The sequence below is a fragment of the Protopterus annectens genome, chromosome 1.part2 (genome assembly GCF_019279795.1).
Source record: "Protopterus annectens isolate FY-2018-M chromosome 1.part2, PAN1.0, whole genome shotgun sequence".
In the NCBI taxonomy this organism is placed as follows: domain Eukaryota; kingdom Metazoa; phylum Chordata; order Ceratodontiformes; family Protopteridae; genus Protopterus; species Protopterus annectens.
In genome coordinates, this window is record NC_056727.1 from 383,357,635 (window position 1) to 383,374,177 (window position 16,543).

The following is a 16,543-nucleotide window of genomic DNA, read 5'->3' on the forward strand; positions in this document are numbered from 1 at the left end:
GCATTAAAAATTAGTTTAACTTTAATGAACTGAATTTAACCAGAATGGGGAAGGAGTACCAGACTTTCATGAGTTTGTTTAAGCAAAGCACTGTGGAGAATCACAGCATCAGAGGCCTGAAGGGCCCAAAAGCATTAGAAGAATATGCTGAAGCTGCAGAAGTTGAAGGATGCTGATAGACCTATGGAGCATCAAAAAAAAAAAAAAATTAAGGGAACCACAGTCAACAACCTGGGAATAGTTAAAGTTCTCTTGGCTTTATCAGACATATTTCCATATCATGGGTATCTTAAAATGCTTTCCTATGGGACATCTGTGTATACAATATATAAATACCCATAGGGCAAGATCCCATTTTTGTATGTACATGTGAGTTCACAGAAACATAAATCAGAAGGTGCATCAACGTTATGAGCTCCTCTGAATAGTTCAAAGTTCAGTGGCCCAAGTAAATATAAAAGATGCAGACATTATCTCTTATGCACTGCTTCATTTTTTTTTATACATTATAATCGAAGATTCAGCGGTATTGGTTTGCACTAAAGGGCTTTCAAAGAATGCATTTGGCTTGACTAATTTGTAAGTTTTTAAAGAACATGTGTACATACCTCTTAAAATGCCTTTAGCAACAATTGGTAATGAAGTCACACTCTTCAGCCAGCTGATATCTTCCCACTTGATTGATGGATCTATGGACTCAGCAACATACACAGCAAGGCCACTGTCTTCTCCATAGCCACTCTTAGAAAATGCCAGATCAAATGACTTAAAGTTTTTCATACTGCAGAAGCACAAAAGTCACAGTGTAATTACTGAAAATTATATGATGTCCTGTCAGAGTTTAACATTTTATTGGTTTGTACCAGAAAATATTGTAGGTACCCTGTCAATAATCTTTTAAAATGGGTCTATATTGAATCAATGAATGCTTAAAAAAGCAAACGCTGATTCATCAAACCTGTTTAAGCGAAAGCTTACAATCTCGAACACTCAGAACAGCGATTTTTTTTTCCCAGGGGAAAAAAAATCGCTGTTCCACAAAAAAAAAATCTTAAAATAGTATATAATGTGGGGGGGGCTTCACCCCCACACCCCCCCCGATGTGAGGGGCTGTGCCCCCCATACACACCCTACTTAAATATACCAACTCTGAGATTGCACCACAGTGGAGGAAATGGCAAACTCCTGAAACTGGCCCAGCAATTTTTTTCTCCTGGGAAAAAAAATCGCTATTCCGGGTGTTCGGGATTGTAAGTTTTTGCTTACATAGGGTCAATGATTCAGTGTTCGTTTTTTAAGCATTCGCTGATTCAATTTAAAATAGGTTTTCATTCTTCTATCATTCTCAGAGGTTAGCAACCTATAAATCATTGTCTGATTATGAAAACACAAGCTGTAAGTGAGAACAAAGGATGCATGAAAAGAGAGAATTTCTAGTGCATTGGATTAAACAAGTCCTTTTGTGTGGGTCTAAATAGGATCTGTTCTCTCTAGCTGACTACTGTAAATGATGGCAAATTATACAAAACTAGATTTACATTTACTGAGGTAAATGCCTGAGAAACATATATCTCTGCTGAAGCTATGAGATCCACTTAATTCAAACATAGTAACAAATATTATATATCATTAGTCTTTTTCTTCCGCAGTAAGTTCATAGGTTCATAGGTGTTTACTACGCTAATGACCACAAGGGCCTTTTTAAGCCTAGCCATGCATCCCAAATCTCTGATGAATTCTTTTACCCTTGATAAGTGTAAGCATGGGCCTGGGAGATGAACCATTTACAGGTTACCTGTGTCCATCAGAGACATAAGTGCCAAACCAGGGATGAATTTCCGGTTTCCCATCCAATTGTCCAAGTTGCACGTGAATTGGGTTTGGGGGGAACTCTGCTTCACATAGATGGAGAGCCTGTTCCATAGACATATGTGATACATACCTATCTCTCCGGCAGGTCCTATTTATATCACAGGCAAGGTTTAAGTCTTTAGAATGGGTAATTCTGGTACTGTTTGTTTTGTGGATATGCAGGAGGTACATCAGAGTGGGGTCTGACAATGCCCTGTATGCCAGGCATAGATCTCCCCTCAAAAGCCTGTAGGAGACAGAATACAGGGACAGGGACTTGAAGCGGTCTGCATAGGACATATTACTTATGCCCTGTATTCTTTTAGTGAGGAACCTCTGTGGGCATTCCAGTTGTTGGATATGCCTGGTTAGGTACATACCAAATGGGGTATTGTACTCAATGATAAGTCTGATGAATGCCCAATACAGTGGACTTAGACACCATACCTTTATTTATAAGGTTGCACAATGATTTCCTCACCACTGTAGACACGTGATGATCAAAAGCTAGATTATTATCTATGTGTGTCCCTATGTCCCTGACTACTGGGTCATTTCTAAGGGGTATATTGTCAATAAGATAGTTACCAGGGATGAATGACTTCCCAAAGGATATTATTATGCATTTCTTGGCATTTAGTTTTAGTCCATTGACACCAGTTATTTGTCTGGGTCAGCCCCTCCTGGAGAACATTTGTGTCAGTGTGAGATGATGGTTACCTCAAACACCAAATCTGTGGTAGGTCTCTGACAGCAAAGCTAATACCATTCTAAGATGAATGTAATTTTCAGGCTTTGATGTACTTGAATATACTATACCACATTTATATTAATACTTAATTGATTCACTTAAGATGTAAGACAGCAAAATAAGAAAATATGTAACATAATCTGAACAGGAATACAAAAACAGTTCAAAGTAAGGAGGTAAATTTATTTATTTAACATTTGCTGACTAGGAAAGTCTGAATAGGATAGAGCCTATTTTCAGCGGAGACCCAGGGAGAAATGGTCCAGATACATGCCTTTGATGTGGGTGGAAACAAGAGCACCCAGAGGAAGCCCACACAAATGCAGGGAGGACATGCAGACTCTGCTCAGAAGGCACCCCAGCCAAGAATCGAACCGGTGAACCTCTTGCTGTGAGGCAACAACATTAACAGCTTCAACACTGCGCCTACCATAAATAACTTCCAATAAACAATTGCATGCAGTGTCAATATGACACAACTCTTCTGGCAATCTGTACTCTTTTAACCTGCACTGTAACAGCCCTTTCAAGGCCAAATAGGTGCCTACTGCCAGTATCTCAGAGAAATCCAGAATTGCTGCATTGGACATCAGGCACCAATCTTTTGGAAAAATAAGATAGTTTATTGAATGTAAAATAATAACTAATTCCACCATTATCATTACTGTTGACATAACCTAAACTTCCTGATGTCTCAAAGGCAACTGATTATCAGCACTGTAGATTCTAACTTAAATGCTGGCTATGTATCAGCCAGCTCCATGACGCAGAACAAAGCACTGCACTAACTTTGTTTTACACAAAACAATTTACTTTGAGAAAGACACGTTCAATGTCTGTTCAAATTCATAGGTTCATAGGTTCATAGGTACATACTAGGCTATCTGCCCTAGGGCATTTATAAGCCTAGCCAGAATGTGTTTGGCTTTCGCCACCCATTTTAAATTTATTTTGCTATGCCCTTTTTCGAGGTTAGTATACTGTGCCTCTGTCTAACAGTGACACAGAAGTGATACCCGGGGTAAACCTACGATCTCCCATCCACTCATCAAGATTCCTCTTGAAGAGAGTCAATGAGGGACTCTGCCTAAACTGGACTGGGATTTTATTCCAGAGTGAAGGGAGCCTCTGGGTTATGAATCTGTCCCTCCAGCATGTCCTATTTATTTCAGTGCTGAGGTTCAAGTCTCTCGGCGTAGCACGATGGGATTTGGATTTTCTGAGGTGCAGCATGTCCATTAATTCCGGGTTGGACATGGCTTTATCGTCAGGCACAGATCGCCTCTGAACAGGCGGTATGCCACTTAGTAGAGCTGGAGTTTCTTTAACTGGGCAGCATATGGCATCTGTTTGAGCCCTTTGATCCTCTTGGTGAGGTACTTTTGGGGTCTTTCCAGTTGCTGCAGGTGTCTGGTAAGGTACATCCCAAAAGGGGCATTGTACTCAATTATGGGCCTGATGAGGGATGAGTAAAGAGGCACGATGACCTCCTCTGATCTAGATGTGAATCCCTTCATGATTAGGTGGGCTATATAAAATGTTTTTCTAACCACTTTGGCCATGTGGTTGTCAAATGAGAGATTGCTATCAACTTGGGTCCCCAGGTCCCTAATTACTTCTTCTGTACTTAATGGATTACCATCTATGTGGTAATTTGTGGGCACTTTGTTTTTGCCAAAGGGATGACTATACACTTTTGGCATTTAGCTTGAGGCCATGGCTCTGGCACCAGTTGTCTGTTTCTATGAGGCCCTTTTGGAGGATGCTTGTGTCAGCTGGAGAGTCGATTATGGCACCCAGTTTGCAGTCATCTGCGAACCTGGTCAGCCACAGTCCTTCCGTGTTGGCCTGTACCTCCGAGAAATATATACCAAACAAGAGAGGTCCCAGGACTGAGCCTTGTGGGACACCACTTGTAACTGGTTTGGAGTCTGACATGGCTCCAGCAATTCTAACCATGTGGGTTCTGTCCTTGAGCCAGTTTGCAATCCATCTAGTGACATAGGGGTTTATATTTAAGCTGGTGAGCTTATCTATAATGCCCGAGTAGGGTATTGTATCGAAGGCTTTTGCGAGGTCCAGGTAGGCTGTGTGGACCACCCTCCCCTTGTCAATGGCCTTGGTGACTGTTTCAAAGAAATCAACCAGGTTTAAGAGGCAGGATCTGCCCTTAACAAAGCCGAACTGGGTAGGATCCAGTGTATGTAGGTCCCCAATATTTTTATTTATGAGGTCCATGATGATCCTTTCCATAGCTTTGCAGACCAAGCTAGTCAGGCTTATGGGGCGATAGTTTCCAGGATCCGTTGAGGCACCACCTTTATGGAGAGGGACCACTGCTGCTGTACGCCACTCTTTGGGCACATATCCTGTAGTAAGGCTGAGATTGAACAGTAGTTTTATGTTTGGGTTTAGCTCTTCTTGGAGTTCATGTAGGCGCAGCCGGGACACCGTGTGGTCCCACTGATGCTGTGTTTTTGCTTTGGAGAGGGCGGCTCTTACCTGAGCATCTGAGATGTCAGGGGGGCAGCACTCTGCTGGGATAGATATTTGCCCTTTTGGTGGGGAGAAGTTTGCACTGGACCTGTCAGCTAGGATGTTGGCAATGTCTGTGGGTTCAGTGTATTTTTTGTCATTTTGGACTAATTCTGAGCATATCTGGGAATTACCACCCAGGTTCCTAACATAACTAAAGAAAGCCTTGTGATTATCCTTAGTGTCCTGTGCAATTTTTCTCTCGAAGCTGGCGTTAGACAATTTTATGAGTGCCCGTAGTTTTTTGCTAATACTGATCAGTGATGCCTTCCCTTTTTGGGATTTTGCTCTATCATTTAGTAGCTTCCTCCTTCTATTGTATAGTTTGTTTATGGCTGGGGTCCACCAGACAGGACGTCTGCCTTTGGAGGATTGGGTCTTGGTTTTATTTGGGATCGCATGATCCATGCATTCCTGAAGGTGTTCATAGAATGCGTTTATAAAGGATTCTGCGGTCTGGGCCGTATTTTCCACAGGCCCGGGGGCTTTGAAGGATTCCACCTCGGTTTTGAGGAGTGTGAAACTCGCTTTAGAAGTTTTTCACTGTGGTTTTCTGGGCAGGGGGTGGGGTCGGGATGTGAATATCCAGTGAGATTAGTTTATGGTCTGATCTTACCAGTGAGGGATACACTTCTGGTCTGGAGCATAGAGTCCCCATGTTGGTGATGATCAGGTCCAGTAAGTTTTCCCCTCTTTCATTCCTGAATGTTTGTGACATGCCCGGATTTCCAATAAGGTGGCATCATAGTCATATTGCTCTCCTCCCAGGAAATGTTCAAATTTGAAGAAATAGAGATTTTTTCAGGTGGTGGAGGAAACAGAAAACAATTTTGGCACATAAAGGAGATTCATAGGTTAGTATTAAGCTAACTGCCCTTGTGAGCCATTTTAAGGCTAGCCAATTATCCCTTGTGAGACTCAAACCCTGCATCTTGTGTTTGTAAGGCAAACACCTGAACCATTAGGCCACCCTCCCAACCCCTGCATTTGGACTGCATTTAGATAATTTCAAACAAGCATCTTAAGAAGAAAAAAATGATTATTGTATTGAAAATTTAATTTATTTGGATATAGAATTCAATGTTTACCAAAAGGTATAACTGAAACAAGAGTGAAGTAAAGTCAGATGTCATTTTAATCCAAACTGCTTTTCATATGATGAGATTTACACCAAAAGCAGTGAAAAGAAAAAATATCCAATATATGTTAACTTTTATATCAAAAGCAGACAAAAGCAAAATTTCAGTCATTAATTACATAAACAAAGAAATGGAAAACAGATTCAGACATCAGAATGTAAGAGTGAAGGGCATGCCAGAAGACTTAAAGAATATTATACAATGACTGGCCAGTAATATTCAAAAAGGAGCATGCTGATTGGCCATCCCACCAGCATGCCCACTGTAAATCCGAGATTATACCAATAGAAAAAGGTCCGTTTGCCCATTAGTATATCCCATAAAATTTTTGTATTCTTTCTTTTTTTAAAATAAGCTTACAAAACCGAAGACCTCAAACGAATGATGAACATGGCACAGAGAAAAATAAGAGGATAATCAGGTATGTTCTGGAAAACTAAAGAAATGTACCTGATTATACTTTTATTTTCTCCGTCCCATCTCTCCCAAATGTCAAAAAGTCTCCCAGATTCTTTTTTTCTTAATTAAAAAAAAAAAAAAAAAAAGCAATTGACATCTTCCTTTCTCCATTGCTTCCTTTGCACAGCACTGATGCATGGGAACACAAGTGCCATATGCATGTGCAGTACATCAGGAAGGCTGTAGGATACTGGAGAAAATGCAGAAGGGCACCATGGAGGCATTACACACAGACATTATTTAAGAAAAGTAAGTATTTTTTCTTAAATAATGTCATTGTATAATAGCAATAACCAACTCCATGGTGTGGTATATTGAAGATTTACCCACAGTTGGCTTTATTTAATCACTTGGGCTTCACCCTCATGATTAAACCACACCAACCATGGGTAAATCATTAATATACCACACTGACGTCATTGGTTATTGCTATATTATACAATGACAGGTCATTAACATTCAAAAACATGCACGCTTATTGGTCAGCCCAACCAACATGCCTCTATTTGCACTTCGTATTATGATAAAAAAAGTCCAGTGGCCCAGACCTTCTTCTATTACTATATGCTAAGGTTTTCTACCTTTCTTCAGCTAAGAAGTCAAGAGGTACTTATGGAGGGCAGGAGAAAATACAAGGAAAATCAGGTACGTTAAGCAAAACTAAAGAAACATACCTTATTTTTCTTGCATTTCTGCCCTGTCTCTCTCATACCTCGAAACTATCTAGATTTCAAACTTTACTTTTTTTTTTTTTTTTCAAAAGGAAGCAACAGAGATTTTCCTTTCTCCATTGCTTCCTTTCCAAAGCACTGCTGCACTGCTTAAGCATGGGAATGTAAGTCCCATACACATGTACGCTACATCAAGAAATTGGCAGGTTACGAAAAAAGCAGAACACCACAGCACAGTTATTGTTATAATAAACTTTGACCTTTTGTGAAAGTTTCTTTTAAAAATACTACAAATTCTGAAAAATGTGTAGATTGCAAAATAATTATCTGACTTGGAATGTTGACAGAAGAAAAAGTAGGATCAATGCATTTTCCTAAGTTGTATACATTCCTTCCAAAGAAAGGAATTTTCAGTGAAAATATGTAAGAAAATCAGACAATTAAAATGGGAAAATATCCATAATAGAATAATGCACAACAGCCCTGATACATTTATTAATGCCAGACAAAAAATGATTTCAGTGAGAAAAGATTTGCATAAAAAAAGAATCCCTTTATTTGCCTTGCAATTCAGACTGGAACTTGAAAAGGTCAGCAATTCTGCCATAAGACTGCTGCTGATGTCACTCTTTCTTTAAAAAAAAGTCAGTGAAGAAAAATCTGCAAAACATTCAGATCCTGCAAAAAAGAAACAAAATGAGACACTGAAAATAGATTGAAAATTTACTAGAAGGAAATATAGACAGGACTCAGTTTCAGACAGGCAAACATTTGAGAAAAACCAAGGCAGAAGTGAGAAATGAGTCAGAAACAATACAAGAGTGAATATTTATTCAATCTGCATTTTCAAAAGAAAATATCACTATATAGGGCTGAATTCCAAAACCCTTCCCCATGGAGAAACATGCTGATTCCAAATGAGAAGGCTAATGGGAACTGGTAGAATTCTACGCCAGCTTGAAAAAGAGAAATTTGACTCAACACACCAGATTAATTCGGGAATTTTTTTTTTGTTTGGCAAATTTGAATTTTTTAATACGATTGCTACTGGTGTTTTTTTGTTTGTTTTATGAAATATGGATTCTTGAACACCTCAGTTTATCTCTGCTGCTCAGAGTTTGGCATTCTTAGCCAGATGTCTGGAGTGCATCTGAACAGAAATCCAAGGCATCCACTGAAATCTTCTAAAAATAAGTATAATTTAAGCCTGTATTTGCACTTTGTAAACTGTATTTTACCGAACATTTTACTGTTTTTTTTTGGGTCTATATTAAACCCCCAAAAGATCTAAAACAGGAATGTATGTACATCGACACATAAAAGTCGATGTACATACACAGCAAAACACGAAAATGGCAAAAATCAAAATGCCGAACGTGTTTCGTCAGCAAAACTCGCCACGCAGGTAAGTACAAAATAAAAAAAAATACATTAGCATGCTTATGCAGGAGGGCAAGCACCCCTGCACCCCCCACACCCCCTTCTTAAATATACCAACTCCGAGACCGCACTACAGTGGGGAAAATGATATATTTCCTTATTCCCACCACCGCATTGCTGGCTAGGAAACACGTTCGGCATTTTTATTTTTGACATTTACATGTTTCGCTGCGTATGTACATCGACCTTTATGTATCGATGTACATAGATTCGCATTTTAGATCTTTTGTGTTTCTAATATGTAACCTTTTTTTTCAGCTGTGATTTCTTCTTTCTGCAATTTGTATCATTGCTATTTCTGCCTTAAATAGCATAGGCTAGATTCAGACTTGCTGAATCTAGACTGATTGGCATCACTTGAGCACTAAAACCAGCCATTGTACATTAAGAGGGTCTCCCTGCACCCTTGTGGCAGACGTACGTAGCTCAGGACCCACCTGAGTTGGGAATTGCTAGAATAAAGGCTCTGTGTGGGGCTTTCCTATTGATAGTTTGCATTTAAACTGTTTGCCTCATATTTCCACATAGTTGCACACCACTGAATGGAGGTTAGAGGTGCCTTGTATAGACGCAAATGCCTAGAAACACTTTTTTTTCATAAACACCAGTCAGTGAAACCATTCAGGCTTCCCTGTTTCTCTTTGGGCAACTCAGATGTGCACTTCTGCACTGCAGCAGCTCAGCTAAGCACTGAGCATAGTTGTCCCACTTTCCATCCCTGATATTACACAAGATTAAGTCATCACACATAAACCCACATACACAGAGGTACTCAACAAGAGCCCACCAAAAGACCACAGACCTCCCAAGCGCAAACAACCCACATATACTGGTACACAAACAGAATCCACTAGTATACATAACACACATATCAGTGTCTCAGCAATTAACCTACTAAGGCAAAACAACTCAAAACCAAATGTCCTGGTCATAGGTGACTCAATAGTGAGGCAAACATATGTCCCTCTCACCAGGCTGGACAAGGAGAAGGTAACAGTCAGCTGCTTGTCAGGTGCCAGGATCCGTCAAGTCACTTACACACTCAAGTCACTCAGCAACAATTACCAGTATGACTCTGTCATAGTACATGTTGGAGTGAATGACTTCAGATGTACCTCTCTGGACTATACAAAGAGAGACATGATAGAACTCTCAGATTATGTGTGCCAAGCAGGCAAGTCCCTAGCCCTAAGCAGCATTCTACTTTCACCTACAATGATACCACAGTACAGACAAAAAATGATTGAGTTCAACAATTGGCTTAGCTTCTGGTGTCACTCCAAGGGGATTCAGTATCTGTCAGCCTAGGAAGACATGGTTGACAGACCATGATGCTTTGCCAGAGATAGCATTCACCTGTCTCCTCAAGGCTTTCAGATACTTGCAAATACACTTGTTCCTCCATAGTGCCTTTTTTAGGCTATGTCAAAACAGTAAAACGTTTGACGTAAAAAAGTATACTAGAGACAAAATCAAGGTCATGCTGATTAATGCTTGGAGCCTAAACAGCAAACTGCACTCCTGGAAGCACTCCTCACCTTGGAAGATGCTAAAGTCTGTGCAGTCATTGAGACTTGGTTCAAAGCCACAGAGAGCACCCTGGCCATACAGGACTACAATGCCTTCCACAAGTTCAGACTCCAAAACAAGCGTGAAAGTACCAAAGCTGGAGGTGTATCCATTTTCATTAAATCCAGATACACCTCGAGACTGGGTGAAACAGTACGATACTCTTGAGCTACACCTGGTCCAATTAACTATAGGTAAAATATCTTACCACATCATAGCTAGCTATAGGTTACCCATCATGAACCAAGAGAAACATACTACCTTCCTGCACTTGCTAGAATTGCTCAATATACAGCCAAACACCTTGGCCATGGGATATTTCAACTACCTATCCATTGATTGGGCAGCTTACATGAGCATAAACACAATCACTCTGAGGTTCCTGGACTTTGTTAATTCAAATGCCCTGGAAGAGTTAGTCTGCACCCCCACAAGGGGCTCAAGTATCCTAGACCTAGTACTCACCAACATGGGGGGGGTCACTGTACTACCCCCTGTATGTTGCCCTCCCTGGTTAAGTCAGATCACAAATCTGTCTTGTTTGAAGTGAAGATCAGACCTGAAACCTCCACAGGAGCAAAAAAACCTGAAAAATTTCTCCAAAACAAACTATCGCCTTCTAAGCGATGGTATAAAAGATTTCATAGCCTCTGCTAACACAGGCAACCATGACTCCTATGCACAGAAGTACACAAATGCCCTATATAGCCACTTAAACAAATGTATTGGCTCTGCTGTACCTGACAGGACTAAAACCAGGGTCTTTTGTAAAAACAAGCCACCCTGATGGACTGTAAGTATAAATAAGTTATATAATAAAAGAAAGAAACTGATATCTAACAACAATAGAGAACTTACTCAGCAAAGGAAGAATACCCACCACAGCTTAAACAAGCAAATCAGAAATGTAAAGTCCTCTAAAGCTAGTTACGAGATTAAACTAGCATCCCTAGCCAATCATAAGGCATTCTTTAGCTACGTTCAAAACCTCAAAGGGAATGCAGAGCTGTGTACTGAACTTACAGTGGATGCCACCACTCACACTGAACCTGAAGAAATTGCCAACCTGCTAGCTGACAGATTTGGCAATAATTTCACTCCCCTTTTTCCACAAGTCATACCCCATACCATTCCTGACACCAGTCCTCTACCTAGTATCTCCAAAGAACAGGTCAGCCAAGCACTGTACAAGGCCAAAAATATGGTCTATGTGGGACCAGATAACATCCCAGGCTGCTTACTAAACCATTTAAACAAGACCTAGCAGAACAACTTTGCGGCCTGTTTAGCCACAGACTGAGCATTGATTTTGTGCTGGCATTGTGGAGAACATCAACAGTAATCCCCCTACACAAAGGGGTCCATTAACCGACTCTGAGAATTATAGACCCATTAGCCTGACCAGCCTTATCTCCAAGGCCATGGAAAGAATCATCATGGACCTAATCAACTAGGTCACAGGCAACCTTTAAACTCTTGATCCAACCCAGTTTGGTTTTGTCAAAGGTAGATCTTGCTTATTAAACCTGGTTGACTTCTTTGAGAATGTCACCAAAGCCCTGGAAGTGGGGAAAGCAGAACATACCTCTTATCTTGATTTAGCCAGGGTGTTTGACACAATCCCCCACTCAGGGATCATTAGAATCTCTCCCAGCTGGGAATTAATCCATTCATAACTAGATGGGTAGCCAAATGGCTCTCCGACAGAATGCATACAGTCAAAGTTGGGGAGTCCACTTTCATGAGTAGACCAGTTATCAGTGTTGTACCACAAGGATCTGTACTGGGCCCTCTACTGTTTGGAATCTATTTCTCTGAAGTCCAGGCAAAAGTAGATGGCCTGTGGCTTACCAGATTTGCAGATGACTGTAAACTGGGTGCAATCACAGAGTCCCCCAGCTATGTCAACAAATTAAAATAGAGACTGACACAGACAAATGATTGATGCCAAAGCCATGGACTAAAACTACACACAAAAAATGCTTCATTATCCCCTTTGGCAAAAAAGTAGCCCCTGCTATTTACGATATAGATAATACCCCTCTAAGCTCAAATACAATGGTTTGAGACTTGGGAACACAAGTTGATATAAATCTAAACTTAGATCACAATGTGTCCATAATGGTAAGGAAAACCTTCTACACTACACATCTAATAAATAAGGGCATCACATCCAAGATCAATGAGGTCATAACTCCACAGTACTTGACCCTTATCAGACCACTAATAGAGTACAATGCTCCTTCTGTATGTCATTCACCAGACACCTGCAGCAGCTGGAGAGTCCACAGAGGTTTCTAACCAAGAGAATTCAGGGCCTCCAAGACATGGCCTACATGGAAAGACTGAAAGCCATGTCACTTTATTCTGTATCATACAGGCTGCTGAGAGATGACCTGTGCCTGGCCTACAGAGCAGTCTGTGACCCTGCCCTAATGGAAATGCTGTACAACACACTCCAGGGATCTCAACCTAGCCTGTGACATTAACAGAACATGTCGGAGAGACAGATATGTCTCCCAGAGATTGCTGCTCCTCTAGAATAATCTCCCACTTCCAAGAGTGCAGATGCCACTAATAGTGGTTTATAAATCTAACTAATAATTATTATATAGTTCTCTTCATAGTCCTGTTTCATTCTCTTCAATCTTCATTGAATATTCATTGTTTTCATAAAACTTAGAATATCGTTTGCTAATTTTGTTTCTATATAACATGTTTTCTAGTGTAGATATATGCAATTTAGCAACTGAAGCCAAACTAATCCTATTAATATCCTGTTTTCTTGTTCGAGCTGTTTGTCTCGTATGACCATTATACAAATATTTGTAATTTTCTCATCTTTTTGCATATTGTAATCAATACAGATATATAATGTATCTTTATATGCTCAAAGAACATGTGTACTGTATCTACATCAACTACATCTACTGCAAGTTGCATCTTCTTTCCATGTTTCATTATAAAGACTTTTATGAGTAAGGTGGTAACTATGATATAGCCACATTTGCTGATCCCATATATTTTACATTTAACTCTAGTCTCTGATCAAATCAACCAAAACCAGATATGAGGCAAAAGTAGCCACCCAGTCTTCAGCAAAAAAAAGTAGCCTATAGATGACTTAGTTCCGCCATACAGTCACTAGTAGAGAGAATTAGCCATTCCCTCTCAGTTAGCAATGCCCAGCTCTATTTGACAAGAGACAGATTTTTTTTTGGTTTACATTCTACAGCAGGGTATAGCTCTTAATAATGTGAATAGACTAATCCACAGCCACTTCATAGAAAAAAAACACCAATGAATTATGCACACATCAAATAGTCTGTACATTACACCAGACACACAATGACAACACATGCACATGCACACTCACTCAAATCAAACACCATTCAACACTTATATACTGGACACACCAGACATATACCAAAGCAAGCTATTTACATGTGAGGTAATATAGCCATGCACTCCTAAGGCATGACTCCAATAATTATTATAACCAGCTCCAAGATCAAAGCATGTAAAAAATATAACTCTTATTGTAAAACTGGGAAAACAATCTTAAATTATAACCAAAGTATGCTACTGAAATTAGAAAATGGAGTAGAGTGCAATGCACTGATTGCTGAAAAGATCCAAGTACTTTATCCAGAATAGACCAGTACAAAGACACCTTTGTATAAACTTATTATTTGGTCTGATTGCTGTTATATTAAGTGCTTACTTCTCGGTATAAGAATAAAATTGGAACTTATCATATTTAGACACACTCCAAAGAAAGATCCAGTAACTCTGCAGAGCAAAATTCAGAAGAAGACTAATTGCATAGAGGAGAGACATTTTACACTACCTGGATGGAGGGTTTATATGATTATTACTCTCCAAAAACAGTAACAGAAACCTGGTTTAAGGCTCCAGAGAGCACCCCAGCACTACCAGGCTACAACTCATACCATACATTTTGGCCACAAAACACAGACCGAAATACAGAAAGCGGGGGAGTATCCATATTCATCAAGGATACCCACACTTCCAGGTTAGTGGCACAGCACGATGCTTCAGAGATCATCCACGTGCAAATAACAACGGGCAAAACTGCTATTCAAATTATAGCTTGCTACAGATCACCCACCATGTCCCAGGACCCCCACTCCGCATTCCTGGAAACACTGGGAAACATAAAGGTCCTACCAAACACCCTGATATTGGATGATTTCAATTACCCGAACATTAACTGGGAGAACTACTCAATTACGAACTCCCTTGCCCAACATTTCCTAGAATTTATAAACTCAAACGCCCTGGATCAACTGGTCAACACCCACACCAGAGGTGACAACATATTGGACCTGGTCATCACCAACATGGGCGACCAAAGTTCCACACCGGAGGTCAACCCCTCGCTGGTTAGATTTGACCATAAACTAATCACTCTGGATATCCACATTCTGCCACCACCCCCATGAAAAACTTTTCAAAAGCAAACTTCACGTTACTTAAGACCGAGGTGAGAAGTTTCAAAGCCCCCATGCTAAAGGATAATGCTGTCCAAGCTGCAAAATCCTTTACTAATGCACTATATGGGCACCTAGAAGAATGCATGGATTGTGATATCCCAAACAAAACCAAGACTCACTCCTCCAAGAAAAGGAAACCAGTCTGGTGAACCCCTGCCATAAACAAGCTATACAATAGAAGGAGGAAACTAGTACAGAAAAGAGTAAAATCCCAAGAAGAGAAGACATCCCTGATCAGTATCAGCAAGAAACTACGTTCCCTCATAAAATCATCCAAGGCTAACTTCGAAAGAAAAATTGCCATGGACTCCAAAGATAACCACAAGGCATTCTTTAGCTGTGTCAAGAATCTAAGTGGCAATTCTCAGATCTGCTCGGAGTTAGTGCAGAATGGCACAAAATACACTGAACCGACCAATATAGCCAACATCCTGGCAGACAGGTTCAGTGCAAACCTCACCCCCCCCCACCCTCAAAAGGGGCCATAACTATACCAGAAGAATGTAGTGCCCCTGAAATCACAGACACTCAGGTTAAAACAGCACTTTCCAAAGCCAAAAACACAGCATCAATGGGACTGGACGGTGTTCCAGGCTGCATCCTACACAAGCTCAAAGATGAACTAACCCCTCACCTAAACACGCTCCACAAAGGTGGAGCCACAACGGACCCCGGGAACTATCACCCTATAAGCCTGACTAGCTTGGTCTGCAAAGCTATGGAATGCATCATCATGGATCTCATTAGCAGAGACATTGGAAAGCTCCAAACACTAGACCCTACCCAGATTGGCTTTGTTAAGGGCAGATCATGCCTCCTAAACCTGGTGGACTTCTTTGAGACAGTTAAAAAGGCTATAGACATGGGAAAGGTGGTCCACACAGCCTACCTAGACCTCACAAAGGCCTTCAACACCATTCCCCACTCAGGTATTATAGGCAAGCTCACCAGCCTGAACATAAACCCCTACGTCCCAAGATGGGTTGCCAACTGGCTCACGGACAGAACCCACATAGTAAGAGTTGCAGGAGCTAGGTCTGACTCTAAACCGGTTACAAGTGGCATTCCCCAGGGCTCAGTCCTAGGACCCCTCCTGTTCGGCATATACTTCTCAGAGGTACAAGCAAGCACAGGAGGACTATGGCTGACCAAGTTCACAGATGACTGCAAACTAGGGGCTATAATTGACTGTCCGACTGACACAGACATCCTCCAAAAGGGTCTCACTGAGACAGATACCTAGTGTCAAAACCATGGCCTCAAGCTAAATGCCAAAAAGTGCATAGTCATCCCCTTTGGAAAAAAACAAAGTACCCACAAACTACCACATAGGTGGTAGCCCCCTAAATACAGAAGAAGTAATAAGGGATCTGGGGACCCAAGTAGATAGTAACCTCTCCTTTGATAATCACATTGCCAAAGTGGTTAGAAAATCCTTCTATGTGGCTCACCTAATCACAAAAGGGTTTGCATCCAGATCGAAAGAGGTCATTGGGCCCCTCTACGCATCACTCATCAGACCCATCATAGAGTACAATGCCCCATTTGGGATGTACCTTACAAGACACCTGCAACAACTGGAAAGACCACAGACGTTACTCAGCAAGAGGA

General features: G+C 40.8%; 1 protein-coding gene across 1 annotated transcript in view; it reads right to left on the reverse strand.

Annotated features, from left to right (window-relative positions):
• The window catches only part of HAO1 (hydroxyacid oxidase 1), a 739,548-nt gene that overhangs the window by 246,427 nt on the left and 476,578 nt on the right, over nucleotides 1-16,543 (reverse strand). Inside the window, exon 4 of the mRNA XM_044056547.1 lies at nucleotides 609-781. Coding sequence (XP_043912482.1) covers nucleotides 609-781 — 173 coding nt within the window. The remainder of the gene's footprint in view (nucleotides 1-608; nucleotides 782-16,543) is intronic.